This window comes from Cyrtonyx montezumae, unplaced genomic scaffold (genome assembly GCF_038088225.1).
Source record: "Cyrtonyx montezumae isolate F1298 unplaced genomic scaffold, pur_monq_1.0 scaffold_24, whole genome shotgun sequence".
Classification (NCBI taxonomy): domain Eukaryota; kingdom Metazoa; phylum Chordata; class Aves; order Galliformes; family Odontophoridae; genus Cyrtonyx; species Cyrtonyx montezumae.
The window spans coordinates 3,740,038-3,756,854 of NW_027071981.1; the positions used below are offsets into that span (position 1 = coordinate 3,740,038).

At 45.7% G+C, this 16,817-nt stretch overlaps 1 protein-coding gene across 2 annotated transcripts in view; it reads left to right on the top strand.

Annotated features, from left to right (window-relative positions):
- Positions 1-16,817, top strand: part of SLC24A3 (solute carrier family 24 member 3) — a 124,339-nt gene that overhangs the window by 95,371 nt on the left and 12,151 nt on the right. The window contains exons 7-13 of one of the 2 annotated variants that reach the window (XM_065739496.1): positions 7,025-7,099; positions 10,514-10,539; positions 11,080-11,133; positions 11,889-12,034; positions 13,369-13,529; positions 14,081-14,357; positions 15,530-15,696. In XM_065739496.1, the coding sequence (XP_065595568.1) occupies positions 7,025-7,099; positions 10,514-10,539; positions 11,080-11,133; positions 11,889-12,034; positions 13,369-13,529; positions 14,081-14,357; positions 15,530-15,696 (906 nt within the window). The remainder of the gene's footprint in view (positions 1-7,024; positions 7,100-10,513; positions 10,540-11,079; positions 11,134-11,888; positions 12,035-13,368; positions 13,530-14,080; positions 14,358-15,529; positions 15,697-16,817) is intronic. The other variant, XM_065739497.1, reaches the window with a different exon arrangement.

Sequence of the window (16,817 nt, forward strand, 5' to 3'; positions counted from 1 at the left end):
GCGGGTGTACTCTGAAGTTCAGATGTCTTTTACAGTATCTTAATCTGAGCCTTTGGAAGCTGAGAAACTCAACCTCTGATTCATTTGTGAAGTATCTGACCAAAACTACCCTGCCAAGGTGAAGTTTACCCGTGCAGATGGCTGAGTGCGGCCTACCTGACTGTGATGGTGAGCCTTAGTGGCTCTTCTTTTGGATCCCATTGTCATTTTCTGACTCTGTCTCACGTGGGCACACAGAGGAAGATCTTCCTGATTACAGTAGCTGTAAATTTTAAGCTGTAGAAGGTTTTAGTGTATGGGAATAGTACAGTCTTCATTTCCCCAAATGCTGATATACTGTAGGATGGATGTCAGTGCCGCTGTTTCTTCATTTGTCTGTGATCTGTGTCACTAAATGCATATTCTGTCGTTTGTACAGCTAAGTCACGTGTCTCAAACACAGCTTAGCTGCTGTGTTTTATCTGCTCTTCACTGGCAAAGAAAGGTTACAGAAGAGTAAAAGAATGCTTCAAGAGATGCAGTGCTATCAAATACAGGCCTTCAAGCAGAGGTTCAGCAATGCTCCGTGCTAATTCATGGTGGGTAGCAGGGTAGAGAGGCAGGCATTGAGAAGGAGGAATCATGCTCAGAATCATGAGCTGGTGTGATCTCAGCTGTGTGTCAGGGCATGAAAGCACACCTAATGAGAAACGTTACAAATGGTGAAGAGCCCAGTAGTTTTAATAACCAGGTACAGCACTGTTCATTGAAAAGTTTGGGACCTTTGTAATCTATTTCTAACCTAGTTGTGTCCTGCATTTGGCTTGCATGCATCTTAATCTTTTAAGCTTTAATTTCACAGACAACAAGTAATTTGAACTAGAGTCATTACTGACCTTTGGTTTTAAGATTGCGTTTGTGGTGGGTTTTTTACTTCTGGATTGCAGAGGAGTTTGGGGAGAGGGGAATCGGAGTGGTTTTTGGTTTTTTTTTTTAATTCTCCTTTTTAGCAACAGCAGAAAACGTTTTAACTTGTGAAGCAGTAGTTTAAAAAGAACTTAGTGCCAGCAGTGTTGGGTCCGTATGTCACTGTTGTAGTGTTGGGCACAACAATATTTTGTGCTGGCGAGGGTTTTTAGTGGGCCTGCTCTTTCACTGATGTAAGCACACTTGGAAACAAAGAAGAAACCCAGCAATAAGCCAGACAAGATGTGCATTCCTAACAAGAGCACAGCTGTGAGCATGACTGTGTGTGTGTGAAACCCCAAGCATGAGAAGAACAGGGAGAGGGAGCAGGCAGCATCCTTCCACTTGCCCTGCAGAAGTTCAGGCTGTTGATGAACAGCATGGGCTGCAGTCAGGCATGGGCTGCAGTCAAGCAATTCAGAGGCTGAATCCTTTCTGAATGCCCTGGTAAAGCCCTAGTGCAGTGAAGCAGCTGGGCCAGCAGCAGAAGTGAATGGGCAGCTTGACAGACTCATCTGCCTCTTGCATCCTTATCTGTACACTGTCAGTGTTTCTCCCTGAAGGAATCATCAAGGAGGATGCTCACCCACTGGAAATGCAGCACAGTGCTGCTTTTCCCTGAGGTTTTCCTGCTGGGATGTTTGGCACTGGCAGATAGCAAACCAGCTTTCAGAGATCAAGAAGACTAGATTCCATTTTATCTCTCTCTTGAATGGAAATGCTGTTTTTCTGGGAAATGAGGACTTGTGGTTTTAAAACAAATTTGTATCCACTGTTCAAACAAATATTTCATTTGCTACCCAGAAAACACTGAGAAAGGCCCTTTGTCCTATTCTCTGAGTGGGCCGTGCCTTGTCTTCTGTAATGCTGTGTGGACTTCAACCTGTGCTTCATCTTGAGTGTGGTGAATGAGCTCTGTCAGAGGTACCAGTTACATCATAACCCTTTTGATCTCCTTTTGAAGAGGTCTGATGGACATTAAAAGGACTTGGTTATTCCAAAAGCAGATATTTTAAGTGGGGATTGCCCTCTTCCCCTGGGTAACTAGCAACAGGACAAGAGGGATGGCCTCACATTGCACCAGGGAAGGTTCATGTTGGGTGTTAGGAACAATTCCTTCTCTGAAAGAGCAGTGATGCAGTGGCACAGCTGCCCAGGGAGTGCTGGGGTCACCGTCCCTGGAGGTGTTGCAGAGTGGTGGGGATATGGCACTGAGGGATGTGATCAGTGGGCACGGTGGGGCTGGGCTTGATGATTTTAGAGTCCTTCCAGCCCTAATGATTCCATGATTCTATTGCCCAAAAGTAGACCAGCAGCATGCGTGGAATCGGTGTTCCTGCTCTGGCTGCTGGTTTAACAATGTGGCTTGAAGCTGCTTGCATCATTTCTGTGGGGGGAGGCACATAAACCAAAGGCGCTGTGGTGTCATGGGCCTGGCTCCTGAATCTGAACTGAAAGAGCCTCGACTCTGTGGGAATCCAGCTAAAAAGATGTGCTGCTTGGGGATGATTACAAGTACTGATGGAGCCGGGAAATACTTTTGGCTTTGTCCAGAGATTTGGAGCGTGTCCACTGTTTGCATTCTGAGAACGTCACAGAGACAGATTGCTGCCACAGTAATGAAAATATCAAGAGCTGCTTAAGAAGGCAAATGTTCTTGATGAAGCAGTTATCTAGGTTGAGTTGGTCCACAGTATCTGAATCAGGAGCTGTGGTGATGGTTGAACTCTGCAGGGAATGGCTAACCAGCAGTAAAACTGGGGACCTGGTGGTTGGAAGGAGCTGTCCTCACAGAGGGTCGGGTAGATCAGAGCAGCCCAGCAGTTACTGGCTTAGGAACATGCATTTTTAAGGTCTGGTTGGTTGGGTTTTTTTGTTGTTGTTGGCCTGTCAGTTACTTTTGTTTTGTTTTGCTTAAGCTCAGCTGGGAGAGTTTAGTATTGGTCAAAATCCCAAGTGAGCCCAGATGCTACACTGTGGTTCCTTGCCAGGGGGTACTTGGTACAGGTTATGGTCTGGGGTTTGGCTGCATACTCAGAGTACCCTGGGACATTGAGATGGCTGTGATCTCAGCGTGTCAACAACAGGGAGGTATCATGATGGGAGTATAGAAAGGAACATGTCTGCCTGCTTGTCTTCCCTTCACCTGTAAAATGGGGCTGTCCAGCACAGAAAGCCTTCCCACTGCTGTGGTTCCTCCAAGCTCTGCAACTCTCTGACCCCAGCTCATTGCAAAGCATCTGAAGATGGTCAGACCCTGCTCTCACCAATGTTCCATTTCCCTCCAGAAAGTGGGAATAAGTGTGCCTCACTTTCAGGTTTGGATCTGTTTGTGTCTGGCTGGGGGGGAACTTGCACCCTGTGATGTTTGCTGTTTATTTTGCAGCTAATGATTATAAGCTTCTGATTGACTGATTGCTCATTGCAAGTGGGACATAACTCCCAAAATAAGGCAAGTTATGTGAAAATTAACTTGCAGGTCCTGATGGTTAGGCAGTTACAAGTTCTGCTGAAAGATGGTAGTAATTATCTTACGAAATTCCTTCCTGCCTTGTATCTTCATTGAAATTGCTCTAAGACTGCCACATTTAAGATCAAGAGAGAGAGCAAGTGTGTGCAGAATATTAAACATGGGGTTGCTATTTCGCATCTTATTTTTGGTTGTGACCTTTCGAAGTGCACACAGTCTGCAGCCTTTGAGCCACAGACGTGATCCATAGTGCTCCCTTTGCTGAGGAGTGCCTCTGGAGCACCAGCTCTGAGCTGTACCAAACAGAGGGAACAAGGTGTTAGCTCAGTGCCCTTTGGCTCAGGCTGAACTCATGTTTTGCTGTGGGAATGGGGTTGGTGAAATTGAGGCCTGCAGTCTTGTGCAGTCCCATGTGCATTTGTTTTCCAGTGCTGCTGGGACGAGGAAGGGATATTGCTTGCTTAATTCACCTGAGCTGTGGCAGCGGGGCTAGGGACAGGACAGGGAACTGCTTCTGCATTGCTTCAGTCCTAAGCAAACACCTCCCCTTCTGGTCTAGCTGTGCTCTTCAGTCCTAATGCATGGGGATGAGGCTCTCAAGTGCCTCCTTACTGGAAGTCATAGTTGAATAGCTTTATATGAAGATGAATATAGATGAGCTGGTGCCTGTCTCACAGTAATATAGGATGCTTCATCAATACCAAAACCAGCGATGGTGAACAGGCAGGTGGCAGGATTCTGCTGTTACTGGAGCTGAGCGGGGACGTCCTAAAATAATAAATGGCAAAGTGCTTTGTCAAGGGAAGTGTACCCTGGGAGATTAAGCCTGTCCCACGGGGTGAGGCCTTCTACAGATTCACCAGTCAGTGATACTCAGTTCTATCAGGAGAGCATCCTTAAGGAGAGAAATGGGCTCAGTGGCACACAGCAGCTTTGTGTTGTTGCTGTTGATGTCCATAACAAAGTAAAGGCTCAAAAAACTGCCCCAGAGGTTTGTACGGATTCCAGAAAAGCTTCTTGATTTTTTGAGTGCTGCTGTTTGTAGTCTGGGATACATGGATTTATCCTTGTAGGCATGTTCAGCTGTGCCCTACCGCATCGCGTGTCTCTCTCACAAGAACCTGGTGGAGAAAGTGGGGGTTGTTTTGTGGAGATCATTGTAATTTCTCACAGCTGTGATTTCAGGATGATGGATTGGATTTCCATAAGGACATTCAGATCCAATAATGATGTTTGTTTCTAAATACACTTTCCATTCATCTTCACATAGAGCAAGCAGAATGGTGCTAATGACTCTATTAGTGCCAATGCAATTACTGAGAAAGCAGCCCCTTATGAGATGAGGATTTCACAGTGGACTGAAGGTAATTCTCTTCCTGAAATGACCCATAGGAATTATGTTACTGCAACAGACGCATTGTTCCAGCTGAATATCGTGCCCAGGCTACTGCTGTTGAGTTTCCGTGGCTAAGAGTTGGTTGTGCTGAGTGTAGATTTTCTGTGGAGAAAAGAGATGTGGGAAGTCCTGACAGTGATTCCTGAGTTTGTCTGCAGTAGCACAAAGGCAGATTTCAGGATGAGAGGCAGTGCACGAGGTTTTTGCATGGTGAAGTGATGCAGGTTTGTCGCTGCTTTTGTGGTCTTACCCTTCCTGTGTGAATAGGGAGTTTGACTGTGCTGCGGAGCAGGTTGGTTGGTCACTTCCCACATCTTCCCAAACATCTGCATGATGTTTGCAATAAACCACAGCACAAAGAAGGACAGCACCAATGACAGCAAAGGAAAGGTTGCTGCTCCTTACTAGTCCTGGGCAATGGGAGGAGCAGGCATATAGCTCTTAAACAGCCAACTTGATGGCCTCCATCACCACATCTGTTCTGGATGGAAGGTGCTGGGAGAGGGGCTTCTGCACAATTAAGAGGAGAGAAATGATTTGGAAGAGCAGAGTAGAAGGGTTAGCATTATAGAGGGTGAATGGTGAAGCCCCAGCTCAGGGGACATTGCCACTCAGGCTGTGGGTGCCCTGATAGGAGTCTAAGTGCAGTGTGCAGGTGGGTATGAGCTGTAGGGCCTTTGCTGTGTCTCATTGCGGGGAGTTGCTCTCCCTGAAGCCTGCGTGGAAGAGTTCTTCCTTTCTGCTTTGGAGAGGCCAGATTTAGTCCCCACTGCCGTGGTTAAGTGAGGGCTCCTGGGTTCATGTCTGGAGGTTGAATTTCATGTGCTCCCTTTGAATGGAGGGAATAGTCAAGAGTTTTTCTACAGCTGTCTCATGGTGTTTGGCTCCCAAAAAATCGACTTTCCTCTGGCTTATGCTATTGCTGATTCCAAGCTCTTAAGTTCCATCATGTTTTTACACAAGCTGATGGCTTCCCTGATTTTCAAACTGTGTAATGGTGACTTAGGAGGGTTCCAGTGCATTAAGATTTACATGCAGTCCTCGGCTGCAGCAAGTCTAAATAGCACGACTTGTGTGTTCAAGGTCTTGACAGCTACAACGAGACTACAAAATTCCTGTCAGCAGGCTGAAAGTGCTGCAGTTTCCCTCAGTGCTAATTAGCTCCTTTTAGCCTGGGTACGTTCTTGCTTCATGTGCAAGGCTTCCCTCTGTCAGATTGTTCTTCCCAGTGATCAGATGGCTCAAAGACTTCAGTTCAATGACTCAACCTTCTCAGGAGACCTGTGCTTTTATTGCCTGTATTTACACATGAGGGAGAGCTACTAGGATGTCTGTGGCATGTGAGCAGTTTGTATCTGCTCCCAGATGAGTCCCAGGAAGGAGCATGTTGCCTTCCCTCCAATCTGAAATCAGGGCAGGAGTCTGAATTCCCTGGTGTCTTGATCTTTGTGCACTAGGTCCCTGTTGGATAGCTACATTTGAGGGCCTGGGTGTTATTGAGTTCATTCATGTGTTGGAGGAAATTTCCTTAGGAAAAAAAAAGCATTATCTGTGCTCAGAAAGGAACATAGGACCGTAAATAGAGCCCTAAAAAGTGACTGGAATAAGCTCAAATTATTGTATGAACTGTCTTGCAACGGTCTATCAGTGCTCAGTGCAATGCTCAATCGAAAGGAAGGAGTTAAAATCTGTGAGATTTAATTAAGGATATCTGAATGCAATTATGAACCTAACGCCAGGTTTCTACAGTTGGCAGTTTCCATCACAAAGCATTGCCTGATTCATCTATCCTTACATGCACAGATACGTGTTGTCAGCTGGTGTAAATCTCATCTGACTCCAGGACTTCAAATGGTTTGGTTTTTTATTATTCTAGGGGCTGTCCTTTTCTACTTCAGAGTTTCTTATGTGTCAGTGTTCCTGTACAAAGACTTCACACTTGTCATAAATTACGTCCACTTTAGTGTTAAGAGGTTTGTCCCAAACCCTAAGCAGAGCTGTAGTGATGTCTGTCACCAGTGGGTGAAGCCCAGGTTCCAGCCAGCACAGTGCTGGGGGTCTGGCTGCTCTGTGCCTTTCCTATGGTCTCCTCCTCATCTCCTGGAGTGTGTGGGGACAGCTTGCACCAAGTCACAAGCTTAGCACGTAATGTTAATGTGGCAGTCATGCTGGTGAGAGCCTGGCTGACATCCTCTCTTTGCCTCTTTCCCCAGGTTGTTGCACTGTCATCGTGGAGTCTCTTGAGAGATTCAATCTACTATACACTGTCTGTTGTTGCACTCATTGTGGTAAGTTTCTGAAGGCTGTTGCTGTACGTGTGTGCTCCCACAGAAGAATAACACGTCTACTGTAGAGGGATCTCGCTAAGAAACCATAGTTCTGTAGCTAAGGTCCTCACCCCAGGAGCCATGTGGGTTTTCTGTCTGTGGAAAAATGAACCTGTTCTGTAGAAAAGCATGGCCCAAGGGTAAGGCATGAAGAAACACCAAGGTTGGGATATGCAAAATTGACTTTCCTGGTTGCACACACACAAATTAGTAACTGTTATATATATATATATGATTTTTTTTGCTTGAGCATATAGTCTAGGGCCATACATACCCTAAGAAAGAAAGTGATTTTGTACGTAAACAAGAGGGGAACATGGAGTCAGAAGACAAACACATTTCTGAAGTTTGTGCAGTTTTGTCTTCACACAGCATGCTTTGTTTTGCCTCCACTCATCTAACATCCGTATGCCATGAGCGCGTTCTGTCGGTACAAAGGCCTGTACCTCTAATCTCAAATAGATGGTTTACCTTAAGCTGTTTGTGCTTTCGTTCTGCAGGGTCAGCTTTTTTTGCACTTGTCTTCAATTTGAGACATGCATCAGTGGTGCTGCCAGAATAAAAGCTACCTAACTATTAGTCATGAGCTGCAAAACTAAAAACGCTTTTTTTCGTTTTGGCTTTGACAGCTTGACAAGTAACATCATACCAGGAGCTGTTCCTAACCTATGAACTCCAGCACATCCACTAATTGTAATAGATTGCACTGCACGAGCATAGAGACATCTAGCAGGTGTTCCCTTGGTTTACTCCAAGGGAAGCACAGATGTGGGCAGTTGCCTGCTGCTTGGCTTCTTGTTTGGATGGGGCATTTCATATAGGCATTACAGGACTGCAGAAATCCTTTTCTTTTGGAACTATACCTCATAATATCAGAGAACTGTAATTTATTTTTTTTTTAGACCTGTGAGGTTCAAGGTTCATCACACAGCCAGAGTAGGACTCTGCAACTCCAGGCTCAGAGGCATTGCCAGAACTCTGATGCAGATGTCAGAGCACTTCATGGCCAATTGTGGCATGCAAGAAGTGGAACAAGCCCTCATCTCTTTGGCATTACTCCACAGCTGTCACTGCACGGGCCTTATAAACACCTGTTAGAGAGAAACAGAGAAAAATGAGAGGAAGGGGGAACAATTTAAATGATTAAAGGATTATCTCCCGGGTGATTTAGCAACCCTGTTCGATGTAGCACTGCTCCTCAGACAATGGCAAATGAGGATTTCTGCTTTCAGAGTTGAAGAATTTTCTCTCCTCCCCATCATTTAGCTAAGGACCCCTGGCTTTATGGTGGCTCGGATCTCTTATCTCCTTTTAAGGTAGAATCAAACAGAGATGTCAGCACATTGATATTTGAATTCTGTCTCTCCCGTCCCCTGTGTCTGCACTGGGAGACATGCTGCTGGCTCTGTGCAGAGCACAGCATAACTTGCACTCAATTTTCTCATTTGCCAGACTTGTATGGGCTTTAAGTTTTAGAAAGCATTTAAACACTTCCCTACATAGGGATAATTTGCCGTGTCAGGGCGTTTAGACTTTGCTGCAGCCAGGATAGAATCATCTTTCTTGAAGGATAATATCGCTTTGAAGAAGATTGTGCTTGTGTTATTTTGAAGAGCAGCTTGTGGTGCACTCCTGTGAGCTGCACTCCACAGGTGCCTTTGCTAACCATAAACACACCTGAGAAGTGATAAATACCAGCACTGAAATGCAACAGCTTAACGTTCTGCTGGGTAAATCCATGCGAGTTTATCTCCTTCCATTTCAGCCAGCAAAGGAACTGCAGTGCTGCAGCAACAAATAGCAAAGCAACAAACTCACCTCTTGGTGCTCTGTGCCTGCTGATAAGAGCGAGTGAACTCCGCATCACAGCGATTAGAAGTGGGCCAGCTTTCTTTATCACACTCACCTCATTGATTTAGCTGTGATTTTTTTTTTTTTGCCCTTAAAATTCTGTTACGTAGTTTGTCTTCTGTTAAAGCTTAACAAAAACCTTTACTCCTTATTTCCCTTGAGAGAAAAAAGGATCCTAGCATTTCCTAACTCGAAGGGACGTGGTCATTGTCATTAGTGAAAAAAGTGGGATTGGTGCTATTTTTAATCACAAAGGTCAGTGCACACGCTTTTGTGCCCTGCCACACCAACACAGTGCAACCTAAAATAGCTGTTGTCAGATTAGATCACCATGACTGGGGCTGTGACTTACAGCATGCATAATGTTTTGCTGTCGTGTGTTCTTCCAGTAACAAATACGGCTATTGTTTGCTGCTCTACCAAACACAAGTTGCTATTTACAGGCTCTGTAGCTTCAGGGGTGTTCCATTGAGATTTCTAAAGCCTGTTTCCTTTCCCTTGGTTTTCTCCACCGCCTCTCTGGGTGTGTTTCTCCCTACTGTGAGCACAGCACTGAGCTGAAAACAGGTGAAGGTGCCTGGAAGGACCAAGCAAGACCCCCCACTGGCTGGCACTGGGTGCAGCCCAGAGCTTTAGGGCCCCCTGGACCACTCACGAGCATCCTTGCCAGCCCTGCCCTCCCCACGGAGGCTGCAGCATGAGCCAGGCTCAGCATCATCTGCTCTGGGACTGGCAGCTAGAGCAGAGCTCACACGGAGGCCCACTGGAGGTGGAAAAGAGAAGCTACGGGAGGGATGCTGCCAGCAAGGCCCCCATGGCAGTCCTCTCTGCTCACAGTTTGGTGCTGGTGAATTCAGCTGTGGAACATGACAGCCATCTGCTGGCGACGTCCTAACATCTGCCTCTTCAAACCCACAAAGCCAAGGCTAGATAGATAGATGGCTGAGAACCCCTTCACTTCTGTGGCACAGGGTTGGTTTTCCCCAACACATCTTACACGTGCAGGAGAAAGACTTCTCTTCTTGCCAAGGAGTGCAGCATCACGAGGAAAGCTTTGGATGTACTGAAAGGACTCTTAACAGTGCCTGTTAGAGTCTTCAGCTTAGCTCTTAAGGAAATCACGCCCTGGGGCTGGTTTTCAGTGTCGTTGGAGCACCTGTCATTGTCACCAGGTGTGGAAGTGGCTATAAATCCACACTTACTGCCCAGCTGGTGCTGAAGCATGGCAGCAGCTCTGCTGAGACCAGCTGGCGTGGCTCCTCCAGGTCACCTGTTTGCCCTGTCACTGCTCAGCTCAGGACCCTGTGGGATTGAGGAAGGAATGCTGCTCTGCTTTTCTAGGCAGGAGAAACATGAGAGCTGAAAAGGCTCCGAGGGAAACAGATGGGAGCCTAATCCTGTTGCCCCAGGCCCTAGGTTGCTCTGTCCCCACTGCCACCTGCTTGGGGTGGGCTGTTTGCAGCCCTGGTGCATGCTGTCACATTCCTTGCTTAACATGCTTCTTTTTTAATCTTTTCCCCGCAGTTTATTTACGACGAAAAGGTTTCCTGGTAAGTGTATCTGGCCGTATTTCTTGTTCGTTGTCCTGTTCACACTGCAAGAGCTGCCATACACAGGGTTCATGGGAAGAGAAGGGGTCTGAGAATCAAGTTTTGCTGAGATCGTTGTGTTTTCAGCACGTCTTAGAGCTCGGAGGGTGACAGCAGTAGCTGTTTTCACTCAGACAGCAGTGTTTAGATGACAAGCACTAGGGGGAGTCAGGTTGCTTGGGTTGTGTTTCCTTAAACTCATTCTTACTGGGGATTTATGTTTAATTTCAGAGGATTTCTGAAACGCTGAGTTTTGTAATGGTTTTGTTTTGTTTTGAACTAAAATTGACTTCAGATGCAATTACATTCAACTGTGTCCCACTCAAACCCATCAGTGAGGAAGCTGAGGGGTGAACAGCCAGGAATGAGGTTTGGTGTGGTTAGTGTGATGTGCAGGAATCCTAAACAAGAACACAACCGGTGAATTTTAATATGTAGCAGGCAGCAGGAGCTCAGCACCAGGCCCTGTTCTGATGCACTCAGTGTTCCTTCTGTTTGCAGGTGGGAGTCCTTGGTCTTGGTGCTGATGTATGCTATCTACATCGTTATCATGAAGTAAGAGATTCTGCTCTACTTTTGTTTTTGTGGGCGCAAACCCCCATAGTGTGTCATTATTCCTTGTTCTGAGACCCATGGTAGAACTGCAGCACAACCAGCACTGATCTCGGGAGCATCTGAGCTGCGTAGCTTCCTTCATACCAGTCGATGCTGGGGGAGCTGTCTGATTCCCCTCCTCCTGCCTTGTTTCTAAAAGTCAGTGGAAAAGAAACCCAGATTTAAACTAGAACATTAAACAAAGCCTACCATCTGCCAAGCACGCCAGTGGTCTTTTCTGAACAAGTAAGAGTAGAAGTTTGTTTGGAAATGATGAACAGTGTAAATATTAGGAGAGTAATTCTCAGTGAGAGCAGCAAAACAGGCTCAGTGGAAGGGAATACAAGTCAGAATTCCTCTTATTTCTAGTAACTAGAAATTTTAATGGGGAGGGCAGGTTCACTCTTGCAACACTGGCCAACAGAACAGGTAGCTGTGCTGTTTCAATCTAGGATGGATTTGCTTTCTTAAGGTGATACTGTGGTTTGACAGGTGTTTCTGACCTGCCAGATGAGTAAGCATGACTTGCTGTGGGAATATTATTTACATGTAGACAAACAAACAAGCACTCACACAACAGAGGAGCTGCACTGCTTGTAGTTTGGTGGCTATACCTGGATCTCCTTAAAACCAGGAGCTGAATGTAGGAAAGGCGGTGTCAAGAAATCCACGTAGAAGTGGCAAAGGTACATCTAGAATTGGTTTCATGTCTGCAGGTACAACTCTACCATACAACACTGCTTGGAAAGGAAGACAAAAAACGCTGCCAACATGGTGAACGGATTAGCAAATAACACGGAAATGGACGATAACAGCAATTGTGATGCCACAGTGGTGTTACTAAAGAAAGGTAACTGTTCCAGTAAGTCACCCTGCTTGCTTGCATCATTCTGAATGTTTACAAGTTTGTCTGCCCGCCCTGTGGGGTGGGCTGCCCACATCTGCTCAGCACTGAAATAGGCAGGGAGGTGCCCCTTCAGCCCCACCTGTATTTCCTCAGCTTAAAGAAATCATCCCCTCCATAGCTCAGCTGCAGTAGCCGTGTATACGCGTTGGTGAGCACAAGTTAAGCTGGGTACACAGAGGATAACAGATCGTGCTTTGTCCTTGCAAGAGGCAACAAGCACACGTAGTAACTGTTGCATTATTACGCACCTATCTTCAGCAATAAGAGCCTCCCCAGGTCATCAGTTTAAACTGAGGAGGAGTTGTGTCTTATGTAAAGCAGCCCTGGTCTCTGTGTACAGGCAAGCTGCCCTTTTGCTTCTGCTTGACTCCATGATGAACAAACAAAACCAGCTGTTTTCCCAGCAAAAAAGCAATTGAAAGATTTACTGTATATTCAGTAAGCAACTGAACATGAAATGTGATGTTTTTTTTCTCGCTGACATCCAACCCTCTGAGTCTACCAAATGTCTGCTATCACATTTCTGCCCTGTTGCTGAGCAGAGGGAAAGCTTTTGTGAGCATGGTGTGCTGTGGTTTGGAGAAGCTGCTGTTACTGGAACAGCTCTGTAGCCTTGGATTCTCAACTGTGGAATTGTGCTGGCAAGATAACCACACTGCACTGGTGCAGCTAGACCAGTAAAACAGAAGCATAAACTCAGGTTTTCCCAGTGACCTCAGGATTGCACACAAATAATGAGACATTTCTGGTTGCAGGATTTTTGACACTGTTCAGCCACTGGTATATTTTGGTCCTGAAGCCTTGTGGTTTCTTGAACTGGCTAAGGAAGGAAGCCCAAAGGATTGCTTAATTTTTTTGCAGATTGCTCCGTGCTTACTTGCAGTGGGCCTCTGCAGGCTCGCATAGGCAAGTGGTGCTGTTGGGCACACCACCAACAGTAGCACTGGGTCAAAAACAGCCCTGATTTCAACTGGTCAGAGTGGTGAGGGCATCCAATAACGACGCTTGCTTCCACTTTTCTGAACTGAGGACCTCAAAGAAGAAGGCAAAAGGGTTTCTGTGGCACACAGGACATGCTAATGTGAAAAAGTCACCAGGGAAAGCTATTTATAAAGCCTTCCATGTAAAGACAAATTAAATACAGAGGATGCACATTTTGAGTGGCTGAAGGAACTGTGCTTACAAAGGACCTCTGGAACCTGTAGATTTGTTCTGCTGAGAGCCGTGTAAGATGGAAAGAGGCTGGTGGTGGGTGAAGACCTCAGCTTCTCTTTGTTTCTTGGTTGCAGGGAATTTCCACCGTAAAGCCTCAGTGATCATGGTGGATGAGCTGCTGTCTGCTTACCCACACCAGCTTTCCTTTTCTGAGGCTGGGCTCCGGATCATGATAACCAGCCACTTTCCTCCCAAAACACGGCTCTCCATGGCCAGCCGCATGCTAATCAATGAGGTATGTCTGTTCTTCCCCCCCATCCATTTCCCATTCTGAATTTGCTCTTACCTGTGGCAGCATTCAGTTCAAAATGGACCTCAGTGATTTTCCTGAATCCCTGTGTGCATTTTCATCCTTCTAACAGTGTCTGTAGTAAATCATCCCTTGATATTTCTACCCACAGAGGTCTTAGTAGAGGAAGTTTCAAGTCATTATGTGGTTATGCTCCCTGTAGCAGTTGCTCACGGCAGATGTCTCCAGTGTTGATCTGATCTGATGTTAACATCACTTATGTTATAAGACAGTACTGCACTTTCTGACCCTTGTCCTGTTGTATCCCTGAGATCAGTTCAATGGCTACTAGTCCTTACCTCATTACAGTTATATCTGTATGATATTTGTCTAGTTCTTGCAAAAATCCATCCCCTTTTGCTTTTAAAACCAAGTGTTCAAACAAATCTGCACATCTCTTTTTCTCTGTTCCTCCCCTTCTCTTTAAGAAAAAATAAGTCAGTCATTACATGTTAAAAAATCTGTCTTTGAGCAAGAATTTGTGCCTCTATTAACAGAGACAGAGACTGATCAACAGCAGGACTTACACCAATGGTGAATCAGAAGTAGCAATCAAAATACCTATCAAGCACGTCGTGGAGAATGGAACAGGTCCAAGCAACTCATCGGAGCGGGGCGTGAACGGCACGAGGCGAGATGAGGATGTGGCTGAGGCTGGAAATGAGACTGAGAATGAGAATGAGGATAATGAGAACAATGAGAACGATGAGGAAGAGGAAGAAGATGATGACGATGATGACCATGAAGGGCCATACACACCTTTTGACCTACCCAGTAAGAAACTTGTGGGTTTCTGTTGTTCCAGAGAGCGAAAATTCAGTTTGAGTATGCCAGAAAATATAGAGTCATGAAATCTTTAGAGTTGGTAAGGACCTCTGGGGGCCATCTAGTCCAGCTCCCCTGTAATGAACAGGGACACCATGGCTAGATCAGGTTGCCAGGGCCTTATCTGGCCTCACCTTGAATGACTCATAGGATGGGGCATCAACCATAGCACTAGGTAACCTATTCCAGCCCTCATTGCCCTCACTGTAAAATATTTTTTTCCTGATATCTAGACATACTTTGGAGTATGTACCTTTATCTTACAGTTCACTTCCTGGTCACAGGTAGCAGCTAATTGGAAAGCACAAGGCATCTCTCAGCAATACAGGCTGTAGGGCTTGGTTGCAGCTCAACTGCAGCTCATGTGTTGGCCCTGCAGCTGCAGCCAGTGGGGAGAGGCAGCAACCTCTGCTGGGGAGTTCCTTCCATGAACCCTGGGTCCCTTTCTGGACAGATATGTGTTGTTCCATTGGCCTCCACATTCAAGCAGCATAGCTGTAGTTCAAGCAGGGGAAAAAACTGAGCCTTAAAGAGAGTAATTTAGATGTTCTATGGAAACAATACTTGATTTATAGTATGGGAAAGGTTGACATGGACCTCTGGAGTTGTCTGGGTCAGATCTCTGCTCAGAGAAGGTCTTTCTAGAGCAGGTTGCCAAAGGCTGCATCAGCCCTTGAGTGTTATCTCCAAAGATGGAAATCCCACAGACTTCCAGGGTCATTGTTCCAGTGTTTGATCACCCATGTGATAGGAAAAAAAGCACAGCTGTGACACTCGCTGATGCTGAATGTTTGTGGACACCAACCAGTGGAGGTAGCACAGAGAGGCAGTGGGTGGTGCATTTCAGCAGTCACGACAGCAACAGTGGGTCATCTCCTCTTGTGCAGATTTTTCTGAGCACAGCATGCATGCTCTTGTTCATCCACGGCAAAACTGTGTTGCGAGTGATGGTGACTGTAGGAAAGTGGTGGTTTGTAGCTGAGAATTTTCTCTATCAAACAGCGTTGTTGTCTTCTTCGTATCTGTTGTCATTTCCTTGGAAATAAATAGGAGGCATTGCTTTCAGAACAGTTTACATATTAATGAGCATTGTGGTTGTTTCCTGTTTTTTTGTTTTACAGCTGGCAAGATGGAAATCTTGAAGTGGCTCTTCACGTGGCCACTGAGTTTTGTCCTGTATTTCACAGTGCCCAACTGTAACAAACCCCACTTGGAAAAATGGTTCATGGTTACCTTTGCTTCTTCTACCCTCTGGATTGCAGCTTTCTCCTACATGATGGTGTGGATGGTACGTACCAACTAAAGTAGAAAACAGCCTGAGAAAGGCAATAGAAAGGATTTTTGTCAGCTTTCAGAAGTTGGGCTGTGCTCTATAGTCTACTCTTAAGCGGAATTATGGGGAGCTGGCATCAGGAAAGAAAGGGAAGCCAGAACTGGGCTGCTGCATTTGTGCCTCAGTCATGATCTGTCTCAGCCTGGGACCAAAGCAGCATGGAGGTAATGCTCTAAAGCTCTGGCCACAGCTTTCCTCTGGAAAGGAGGAGACAGTAAAACAATTCCTCTTCCTTCACAGTTCATTCCTGTACTAAAACTAATCAAACAAGTGGGACGAGGTTTTTATTACTATTTTGTTTTGTTTTCAATAACTCTTGCTGCCCTGAACAGGAAATAGAAATGTACTTGCTTGCTTTTGCTTTTCGTATGTGAGGATTAGGTGTTTCTTAAGAAAAAAAGAAAAAACCTGTGCCAGTTTTCTATAGCTGAAATACCAGAACCTACGGGGTTGCTGTACTGCTTCTAACATGTGGTTCACATTGCACAGACATGCTGCTGAGAGTTCAGAAGAACAAGCATTATCCCTAAGTTATCTCTTCTAAGCATTAAACGTGGCTAATAGGAAATTTGGCATCATTAAACACGGGCATGCAAATTTTTATTATGTGGATCAGATCAGAGAGCACTAATTGATCACTGGCTCTGTAGTGAAGGAAGAAAGCAATTTAAGGGTGTCTCTGCCAAAAGGAACTGTTTGCAGTGACATAGGTATACATTCCCACATATAACATTTATGTGCCATTAAAGTAATGAACCTTGGGGATGTTTTGGTGTCATCTTAGCTGTTATTTGTATGTACTAATATCTGTGAGCTTCAGCCAAGTCTGTTACAGAGGGCAGTGAGCTGCCAAATAGCCTCTCCTCCAGGTTAGTGTCAGGAAAATTGTGGATGAAAGGTGTAAAGCAGCTAATCAAAGGGAGTACATAGCAGGTCAGTGCTTTCCTCTGCCAGCTGGTGAATATGCAGCACAAACAAAGCCTCTCACTGCTTCTCTTTAAAGGAAGTGTCAGTTTGCAGTGAGCAATAAACGCTGTCTCACAGTATTTTGCAGAACTGGACTGAGCTCGTCTCCA